General features: G+C 39.5%; 1 protein-coding gene across 1 annotated transcript; it reads left to right on the forward strand.

The window, feature by feature from the left end:
• Positions 1-617: 617 nt before the first annotated feature.
• Positions 618-10,953, forward strand: LOC133546843 (gastrula zinc finger protein xLCGF3.1-like). The gene is made up of 3 exons (XM_061892680.1): positions 618-1,273; positions 3,015-3,269; positions 9,420-10,953. Exons 2-3 carry the CDS (start codon positions 3,225-3,227, stop codon positions 10,506-10,508), a joined length of 1,134 nt encoding a protein of 377 aa, XP_061748664.1. The 5' UTR covers positions 618-1,273; positions 3,015-3,224; the 3' UTR covers positions 10,509-10,953.
• Positions 10,954-11,639: the final 686 nt, after the last annotated feature.

The following is an 11,639-nucleotide window of genomic DNA, read 5'->3' on the forward strand; positions in this document are numbered from 1 at the left end:
ACAAGAAAATTGTATTCTTCAACCATACAATTATTTTTCCAAAATGTGCAAAACATAGGGTGAATTTTTTTTAAAAAACAAATGGGATGGGTGCTGGATCAAAACTGAACACTTACAAGAACAAGAAAGAAAGAGAGGTCCGCGCACACCGCCACAGCAGTGTGAAAAAGAGCGCTTGCTAAACGTCATACTTAAATAAAATGAATCCTGATCAATGTAAAATGTGCAAAACTGAACATTTGCAGTTTCTTCAAAAACATTTGCCATTAAACAGCTGGCACACAAGGACCAAACAGAAAGGTTGATAATATGGATGTTAACAATGTCCATGTGAATGTCCATATAAGACAAAAGTCAATGGCCGTAAATGTCCTTCATGGAGTGTTAGGGCCAGGGGACGTCCTGGTGACACTTCTGATTGATCATAAAGAAAAGAAGAACAATAGAAAAAACGTATTAAGACTATGTTAGAAGCACAGCCTGTAGGGAAAAAAAAAAAAAAAATATATATATATATATATATATATATATATATATATATATATATATATATATACAATAAAAATAAAATAAAACGCTCATTCACTCACCTATTTTTTACTTCAGAGAAACTTTCTGCTGCTCTTCCTGCGGCCACAAAGAGCGGTCCTAGTGCCCTCCATGTATCCTAACCGCCATTCAACAAACAAAGAAGACGAGCGACGAAGCCAAGTTGGAAGTGGTCCATTGAAAAGTTGATAGGACAACCTCCTGTACTGTAGAATGTAGTATGGACCACAGGACAGGACGAAGAAGTCCCGTTAAGAAACAGTGGAGGCTTAAGATGCTCTACTAGTCTGCTGGAAATCCAAAGAAGACGAAGGAGTAAAAAGCAAAATGGCGTTTGACGGAGAAGGCCTAAACGTGGCCACTGGCCATTATTGTTTCTCTATTTGTATTTAGTGCATACATGTACGCATATATGTGTCGTGTAGTAGATGAAACATTCTTAGTCATTGTTTGTATCCGGATACATTAGTCTGAGCGCACTTTATCGCCTCTTGTGCTAGTTAGCTTAGCTTGTTAGCTGCTAACAGAAGACACAGAAGTTATCAACACATCGCTAAGTAGAGATCAAGTGTGAGAGTAAAGTGTTGTGATTGTGTGAAAATGTGCCACAGAAGGATAGCAAAGTATGAGGAGGAACTTTGTCCAACAAAAGAGGAGAAGGAGCGACAACATCAACTACTGGACGCTGTTTTCAAGAAACATCAAGTTGTGTTACACAGAACAGGTTTGTTGACTTCGTACTCTCACATCTTTACCAACTTTATATTTCATAATTAACACTCTTTTTCAACAGAAGATGCTTTGTCTTGTGGGGATGATGCAATGCTTTGATTTAGATTCTTCATGAAAAGGAGACAGTTTGAGGGTGATGTTCCTCTCAGTTTGTAACAATGTGTGATTGATTGATTGAAGGAGTTATGAGAAGTTTGCATAGGAAAGGGTACACTTTCATCACGGTACACATTCACTGCTGCAAGAAAGCCTGAGATGCTTTCAGTTGAAATATATTTTAATTCACACAGTACTATGTAGAAAGTAGCATTTCAAATACAAATATACTGCAGGAAAATATAGTTGAAGTAGGTAAAAGGCTTTGTATTCCCAGTTACGAGTAGCCGCAACCTGTAATGTATTTTCTTTTTGATAGGGTGTTCCACATTTTGGTGATATAGAAGGCACACAAATCAGAACCTTTTTTGGAGTGAGATCTGGGTTGAATGTGATTTTTACAACTGCCTTTGGTGTTGTAATGGTGAATATATTTTACATTTTTGAAATATTTAAACAGGTACATGGCATACTTGCCAACCCTCCCGATTTTCCCGGGAGACTCCCGAATTTCAGTGCCCCTCCCGAAAATCTCCCGGGACAACCATTCTCCCAAATTTCTCTCGATTTCCACCCGGACAACAATATTGGGGGCATGCCTTTGCTGCCTTTGTTGTTCTCAGCAACTGGTCGTATAATATATGCGGCTTTTACACACACACACACACAAGTGAATGCAAGGCATACTTGATCAACAGCCAGACAGGTCACACTAAGTGTGGCCATATAAACAACTTTAACACTGTTACAAATATGCGCCACACCGTGAACCCACACCAAACAAGAGTGACAAACACATTTCGGGAGAACATTCGCACCGTAACAGAACAAATACCCAGAACCCTTGCAGCACTAACTCTTCCGGGAAGCTACAATATACACTCTCGCTAGCACCAAACCCCACCCACCTCAACCCTGCCCCCCACCTTAACCACTTCCTGATTGGGACTTACATGGATCAATAACTAAAATTAAACATTTATTTTCAATAACCAAAGTAGTCAACAACTTGAATTATTAAAAGAGCATAAAGGTGACTGACTTTCCTTCAGCGTGTCGTAGATGGTCTCCAATTCCTAAAGAGGATTTGTTGATGGAGATACTCCATAAAACACCACATGTTTTTGGTCAAAGTTCCTTTTGGCCCAGCCAACAAAATGACCACAAAAATGTGTTTTGCATGATGACAATAACAAACTATTTAAGTTATTTTGGAATTTTAGATTTTTATTTCCATGATATTGAAGTTATGATAATGACTATGTCATTACAAGATCATGGTTAAATTTAGAGATAAAGTTCAGGTTTTATAGACAATATACACAATAAAATATTTACACACTTAACATCAGTGAGTGTAAGGTTAAAAAAGGCTCAATCAATGCTGCCTCATACTTATAAAACACTTTTCAAATTGCCTCCCATCAAATTTACAGGTCGGTTTTTGTACTCACTGTACCACTTTTGAATTAATTTTGGGAAAAAAGGAGGTATTTCCCGTATTTGTATTGGTTGTTTTACTAGACACACTTTTAACACAACACACAAAACAACACATTTAATGTCATTGTGTTAACAGTGTCAGTCCAAAACTATTCATATTTTCCATTAATTTTATTTAATTATTTACCCAACAGATGTCCAGCAGCCCCCTCACATTAAAGAGGAAGAGGAGGATCCACAGCCCCCCCACATTAAAGAGGAAGAGGAGGATCCACATCCCCCTCACATTAAAGCGGAAGAGGAGGAAGTGTGGATCAGTCAGGAGGGAGAGTGTCTTCTAGGGCAGGAGGAGGCTGATGTCAGCAAGTTTCCACTGACTGTTGTCTCTGTGAAGACTGAAGAGCATGAAGACAAACCACCTGAGTCCTCACAGCTTCATCACAGTCCAAGTAAGCACAACATTTTATTCTCAGGGCATTCAATCCATCACAACTGGACTCTTCACTTTGTCTTACAAGACCTTTGTCCTCTCATCCAAGTAGGCTTCATCACTTCATGCTCATACACTTCAAGTCTTGAATATAATCATTGGAATTTGAAGTGGAGCTGTACTTTTTTGGGGAATTTTCTATCGTTCACAATCATTATAAAAGACATGATGGTGGATATATAAAAAAAAATAAATCCCATTCTAACTAGGGCTGGGCGATATGGCCTTTCATTAATATGTCAATATGTTTAGTCCACATCACGATACAGCATATATATGTGGATATTTTGCCTTAGCCTTGAATGAACACTTGATGCATATAATCACAGCAGTATGATGATTCTATGTGTCTACATTCAAACATTCTTCTTCATACTGCATTCATATATGCTACTTTTAAACTTTCATGCAGAGAGGGAAACCACAACTAAGTCAAATTAGCAAAAGTGTATTTACTAAACAGTTATTGAGCAATGGCACAAACATTCATGTCATTTCCAAACAAAGTGCAAGATTGTCAGAGACATTTTAAAACAAGCTATTAGTGCACTTTTGTGCATGATGTCACTAAGATGACATATCAAAACAACACTAAATTAAAGTTAACTTTTTGTACAGAGCGCCACTACCAGCGCCTCCCTCGTGACATGTTCAAAGTTTTTCCGGGGGTGGGAATTGAAACTCTCTCTGACAGGAGACTCTGCCAGACGTTCCCAGCAGACCCTCACAATGCGTTTGGGCCTCCCAGGTCTGTCCGGCATCCTCCCCCACCATCGCAGCCAACTCACCACCAGGTGGTGATCGGTAGAAAGCTCCGCCCCTCTCTTCACCCGAGTGTCCAAAACATGAGGCCGCAAATCCGATGACACAACTACAAAGTCGATCATGGAACTGCGGCCTAGCGTGTCCTGGTGCCAAGTGCACATATGGACACCCTTATGTTTGAACATGGTGTTTGTTATGGACAATCTGTGACGAGCACAAAAGTCCAATAACAAAACACCACTTGGGTTCAGATCGGGGCGGCCATTCTTCCCAATCACGCCTCTCCAGGTTTCACTGTCGTTGCCAACGTGAGCGTTGAAGTCCCCCAGTAGGACAAGGGAATCACCCGGGGGAGCACTTTCCAGTATTCCTTCGAGTGTTCCCAAAAAGGGTGGGTACTCTGAGCTGCCGTTTGGTGCGTAAGCACAAACAACAGTCAGGACCCGTCCCCCCACCCGAAGGCGGAGGGAGGCTACCCTCTCCACCAGGTTGAACTCCAACGTCCAGGCTTTGAGCCAGGGGGCAACAAGAATTGCCACCCCAGCCCGCCACCTCCCACTGAGTGCAACGCCAGTGTGGAAGAGGGTCCAATCCCTCTCGAGAGAACTGGTTCCACAGCCCTTGCTGAGCGTCGAAGTGAGTCCGACTATATCCAGCCGGAATTTCTCGACTTCGCGCACTAGCTCAGGCTCCGTTCCCCCCCAGGGAGGTGACATTCCACGTCCCAAGATGTAGCCGAGGATCGGACCCGCCAAGTGCCCTGCCTTCGGCTGCCGCCCAGCTCACATCGCACCCGACCTCTATGACCCCTGCTATGGGTGGTGAGCCCATTGGAGGGGGGAACCCACATGGCCTCTTCGGGCTGTGCCCATGGGAACCAGGCGCTCGCCATCGTGTCCCACCTCCGGGGACACGATGGGGGGCCCTAGTGACCTGCGTCCAGGCGAGGGAAATCTGGGTCCTTCGTTTGTATTTTTCAAAAAGGTCTTCGCGCTGCTCTTTGTCTGACCTAGGACCAGTTTCTCTTGGTAGACCCTACCAAGGGGGCATAAAGCCACCGGACAACAGGGCTCCTAGGATTATTGGGACACGCACACTCCTCTACCATGATAAGGTGGCAGCTCAGAGAGGAGTGTGTGTATAAATATATATATATATATATATATATATATATATATATATATATATATATATATATATATATATATATATATATATATATATATATATATATATATATATATATATATATATATATGTATATATATATATATATGTGTACATGTGTGTGTGTGTGCATGTATGTATATGTATATGTATATATATGTGTATATATATATATATATATATCTATGTATATATGTTAATATATATATATATGTATGTATGTATGTATATATATATATATATATATGTATGTATGTATGTATGTATGTATATATATATATATATATATATATATATATATATATATATATAATGTATGTATATATGTATGTGTATATATATATATATACACAGTGAGGTTCACAAGTATTTGCACACCCTGCATTTTTGCAAGTTCTCCCACTTGGAAATTAGTGAGAGGTCTGAAATGTCCATCATGGACGTATTTCCCCTGTTAAGAGACATAATCAAAAAAGACAAATCCGGAAATCACATTGTATGATTTTTTTTATGATAAATTTGTATGTTACTGGGGTTCATAAGTATTTGCACACGTGAGAATCAGCAATAATTATGACTCTCAAAGAGATGTCTTTCTACCTTAAAAAAGTCCACCTTCAACCCACAACTAAACACCCACCCACCACTCTTTTGAGCTCATTAAAGTCACATGTGCAGCCCACAGTCAGTCAAGATCCACCTTCTACTATGGACAAGACCAAAGAGCTGTCAGAAGAACCCTAGATACAAAATTGTAGAGCTCCACAAAGCTGGAAAAGGCTATGTGACAATTGAGAAGCAGCTTGGTGAGAATAGATCAAGTGTTGCAGAAATTGTTAGAACATGGAAGAGGCTAAACATGACTGCTAATCTACCTCGGACTGGGGCTCGATGTAAGATCTCTCCTAGCGGGGCATCACTCATGATAAGAAAAGTGAGGCATCAGCCCGGAACTACACGGCAGGAGCTGGTGAATGAGCTGGGACTCCTGTCTCTAAGGCTACTATCAGTAGAACGCTACGGTTTAAAATCATGCATGGCACGGAAGGTTCCCCTGCTTAAGCCAGCCCATGTCCAGGCCCGTCTGAAGTTTGCCAATGGCCATCTGGATGATCCACAGGAGTCATGGGAGGAAGTCATGTGGTCAGATGAGACCAAAATAGAAAATGTTGGTGTAAAATCCACTCGTCGGGTTAGGAGGAAAAAGACGGCTGAGTATCATCCCAAGAACACCATTCCTGCAGTGAAGCATGGGTGTGGAAAGATCATGCTTTGAGGGTGCTTTTCAGCAAAGGGGACAGGGCGACTGCACTCGATTCCGGAGAGGGTGAATGGGGCCACGTATTGAGAGATTTTGGCCAAAAACCTCCTTCTCTCATTTAGAGCATTGAAGATGGATCGTGGCTGGGTCTTCCAACACGAAGCACACAGCCAGGATAACCAAGGACTGGTTCCATACCAAGCATATCAAGGTTTTGGAGTGGCCTAGCCAGTCTCCACATATAAATCCAATAGAAAATCTTTGGAGGGAGCTGAAACTTTTTGTTGGTCGGTGACAGCCCTGAAACCTGACAGTTCTAGAGAAGATTTGTGTGGAGGAGTGGGCCAACATCCCTGTTGCCGTGTGTGCAAACCTGCTGAACAACTAAAGGAAACCTTTGACCTCTGTAATTGCTCTACACTAAGTATTAACACTGATATTCTCATGTGTACAAATACTTATGAACCTCAGTAACATACAAATAAATCATAAAAAAAAAATCATACAATGTGATTTCCGGATTTTTCTTTTTAGATTATGTCTGTAAAAGTGGAAATACATCTATGATGAACATTTCACACCTCTCCCTAATTTCTAAGAGGGAGAACTCACAAAATTGCAGGGTGTACAAAATACTTGTGGACCTCACTATATATATATATATATATATATATATATATATATATATATATATATATATATATATATATATATATATATATATATATATATATATATATATATATATGTATGTATGTATGTATGTATGTATGTATGTATGTATGTATGTATGTATGTATGTATGTATGTATGTATGTATGTATATATATATATATATATATATGTATATGTGTATGTATGTATATATGTATTAGGGCTGAAAATCTTTGGGTGTCCCACAATTCGATTCAGTATCTATTCTTGGGGTTGTGATTCGATAAGATATCGATTTTTTTCGATTCAACATGATTCCCAATTCAAAAACGATATTTTTCCGATTCAAAAGGATTCTGTATTCATTCAATACATAGATTTCAGCAGGATCTACCCCAGTCGGCTGACATGCTAGCAGAGTAATACATTTTTGTAAAAAAACATTTATAATTGTAAAGGACAATGTTTTATCAACTGATTGCAATAATGTAAATGTTTTTAACTATTAAGCGAACCAAAAAATATGACTTATTTAATCTTTGTGAAAACATTGGACACAGTGTGTTGTCCAGCTTATGAGATGCCATGCAAGTGTAAGCCACTGTGACACTATTGTTCTTTTTTTTTTTTTTATAAATCTCTCATGATAATGTCAATGAGGGATTTTTAATCACTGCTATGCTGAAATTATAACTAATAATGATACTGTTGTTGATGATATTCATTTTGGTTTCACTACTTTTAGTTTGTTCTGTGTGGTGTTTGTGTCTCCTCTCAATTGCTCTGTTTATTGCAGTTCTGAGTGTTGCTGGGTCAGGTTTGGTTTTGGAATTGGATTGCATTGTTTTATGGTATTGCTGTGTATTGTTTTGTTGGATTGATTAGTTTTTATTTATTAAAAAAAAAAAAGTGAGAATCGATTCTGAATCGCACAACGTGAGAATCGCGACCCAACTTCGAATTGATTTGTTCCCACACCACTAATATATATATATATATATATATATATATATATATATATATATATATATGTATACACACACACCATATTTTCCGGACTATAAGTCACAGTTTTTTTCATAGTTTGGCCGAGGGTGCGATTTACACTCAGAAGCGACTTATGTGTGAAATTATTAACACATTACTGTAAAATATCAAATAATATTATTTATCTCATTCACGTAAGAGACTAGACGTATAATATTTCATGGGATTTATGGATTAGGAGTGAGAGATAGTTTGGTAAAGGTATAGCATGTTCTATATGTCATAGTTATTTGGATGACTCTTAGCATAATATGTTAGGTTAACATAGCAGGCACCTTCTCAGTTGGTTATTTATGCCTCATATAACCTACACTTATTCAGCCTGTTGTTCACTATTCTTTATTTATTTCAAATTGCCTATCAAATGTCTATTCCTGGTGTTGGGTTTTATCAAATAAATGTCCCCAAAAAATGCGACTTATTCTCCAGACCTAGATGTTTTTTTCCTTCTTTATTTTGCATTTTCGGCAGGTGCGACTTATACTCCGGAGCGACGTATACTCTGAAAAATACGGTATACACTTTTTCGAAATCATTTTGGCATAAGCAGGATCATTTCGATTTCTTACATTCACTTGTTATTTCATATGTTGATCAGAAGGGGAGCACTTTTAAAACCGACACACATTCAATTTGAAAAATTCCTCCTTTTTGGGACCACCCTAATTTTGATAGATTTCACCACCGGGGGTGCAAATGAGACATTCTCTATTAGATACAACGGTTTTCCGTAATGGCACCATGATTTACTGTATGTCCTAACTTGTTCACACCTCCTCATATGGAAGGTACTTGGTGTCACAAGAAGGGTAGAAATACAAGAACAAATACATGAATGCACACTGTGGAGTGTTTTGTAAGGTGTCCCCAGCTCAATGACAGATAGTTAACAGCAATTGACCCTCACTGGGTCCATGTGCACACTCTCAGTTACATTAACACTGACATTATACATGTGGGCCAATAGATAGAAATGCTGTTAAATGTAGCTTTGATGTGGCAAGCTACTTTTGCAGTGTAGCGTGTAGTGTAGCTTGCTACAATTCTCCAAGGATAGCTTTGCTACATTTAATGGAGAGTAACTTGTAGCTTAGCTTACTACGTTTTCCAGGTCGCTTGCCCATCACTGTCTGTTTGGCCTAGCTCACATGTGAATAGTTTGAATACTGCAAACTTCAATACAGTAACACCTCATTTGTGTTGTATGTTCTGCAGACGTCCAGCAGGTGTCAGCAGAGTCATGAAGAGATTCCCTCCAAGCAGCAGGAGTGGAGCTCCAGTGTGGGACAGAAGGAGCGACAGGCCCCCTCCCACATTAAAGAAGAAGAGGAGGAACTGTGGAAGCAGCTTCAAAGGTTGGTGGAGGATAATGATGAAGATGAAGCTCAGTCCTTACAGCTTCATCACAGTCAAAGTGAGGAGAACAGAGGGGCGGAGCTTGTAAGTCAACACATCACAGAAGCTGATGGAGAGCATTGTGAAGATATAAAGTCGGATCCAGACAGCATCTTTGCTCCACTGTCAGACATGGACCACATGATGTCAGACTCTTCTGATCACAGTGACCACATCCAAAAACCTTTGGAGAGTAAAAACGACTCTAAAGGTGATACGAGACATCACACTAACAACAAACACTTTGACTGCTCTGAATGTGGGAAATCATTTAGACACAAGAGTAATTTTACAGTACACATGAGAATACATACTGGAGAGAAACCTTTTACTTGCTCTGTTTGTAAGAAGAGTTTCTCCACAAAGCGTAACATGACCACACACATGAGAACACATACTGGAGAGAAACCTTTTACTTGCTCTGTTTGTAAGAAGAGTTTCTCCACAAAGCAACACATGACGATACACGTGGGAAAACACACTGGAGAGAAACCTTTTACTTGTTTTGTTTGTAAGAAGAGTTTCTCCACAAAGCGTAACATGACCACACACATGAGAACACATACTGGAGAGAAACCTTTTACTTGCTCTGTTTGTAAGAAGAGTTTCTCCAGAAAGCTTGACATGACCACACACATGAGAACACACACTGGAGAGAAACCTTTTATTTGCTCTGTTTGTAAGAAGAGTTTCTCCATGAAGCTTGCCATGACCATACACATGAGAAAACATACTGGGGAGAAACCTTTTATTTGCTCTGTTTGTAACAGGAGTTTCTCCAGAAAGTTTGACATGACCACACACATGAGAATACATACGGGAGAGAAACCTTTTACTTGCACTGTTTGTAAGAAGTGTTTCACTATAAAGACTGTCATGACCAGACACATGAGAATACATACTAGATAGAAACCTTTTACTTGCTCTGTTTGTAAAAAGAGTTTCTCCAGAAAGCCTAACATGTCCACGCACATGAGAACACATACCGGAGAGAAACCTTTTACTTGCTCTGTATGTAAGAAGACTTTCTCCAGAAAACAAAACTTGACAGCACACATGAGAACACACACTGGAGAGAAACCGTTCAGATGAACTGTGTGTGATAAGATGTTCCGGGTTAAGTATAAAGTCAGTAAACACAAGTGTGTAACAGTCACGGAAGCTGCAGGAATTTAAAAACACTTAAACAGTGATTGTGCAAAATTTACTTTATGAACACAGCATGGTTAATATGAACGTATATTTGATGTTGTATGTAATGCTTCTCATCTTCTACTGTTATATGTTGTCCTGGAATTACTTTTTAAAGGCCTACTGTAATGAGATTTTCTTATTTAAACGGGGATAGCAGGTCCATTTTATGTGTCATACTTTATCATTTCGCGACACGGCCATATTTTTGCTGAAAGGATTTAGTAGAGAACATCGACGACAAAGTTCGCAACTTTTGGTCGCTAATAAAAAAGCCTCGTCTGTACCGGAAGAAGCAGACGATGTGCGCGTGACGTCACAGGTTGTGGACTCCCTCAAATCCTTACATTGTTCACAATCATGGCCACCAGTAGCGAGAGCAATTCAGACCGAGAAAGTGACGATTTCCCCATTAATTTGAGCGAGGATGAAAGATTCGTGGATGAGGAAAGTGAGAGTGAAGGACTAGATAAAATGAACAAAATAAAGACTATACAGTGAGAGTGATTTAGATGTTATTAGACACATTTACTAGTATCATTCTGGAAAAACCCTTATCTGCTCATTGTGTTACTAGTGTTTTAACGAGATAATATGGTCATACCTGTACAACTTGAAGGTCGGCCCCGCACCTTTCTTCAGCACCAGTTGACGGGTGGTGGCGATGCCCATCTCTGCCATTCGCAAGGGACCCTCTTCGAAACACGATCTTTCGAAATGATTGCTGCATAATACACTGTACTTTGTGTGTGTGGTCTAATCCAACCGTGTTCGCTTGACATCTGTGTTCCATAGTAAAAATTCACCGTCATCTTTCGGAAATGTAAACAAGAAAACACCGGCTGTGTT

This window comes from Nerophis ophidion, unplaced genomic scaffold (assembly GCF_033978795.1).
Source record: "Nerophis ophidion isolate RoL-2023_Sa unplaced genomic scaffold, RoL_Noph_v1.0 HiC_scaffold_45, whole genome shotgun sequence".
Lineage (NCBI taxonomy): Eukaryota > Metazoa > Chordata > Actinopteri > Syngnathiformes > Syngnathidae > Nerophis > Nerophis ophidion.

Coding starts and splice junctions, on each gene's coding strand:
- LOC133546843 (XM_061892680.1), top strand. CDS start 3,225: ATGAAGACAAACCACCTGAGTCCTCACAGCTTCATCACAGTCCAA. Junction 3,270..9,419: donor ACAGCTTCATCACAGTCCAA/GTAAGCACAACA, acceptor TATGTTCTGCAG/ACGTCCAGCAGGTGTCAGCA.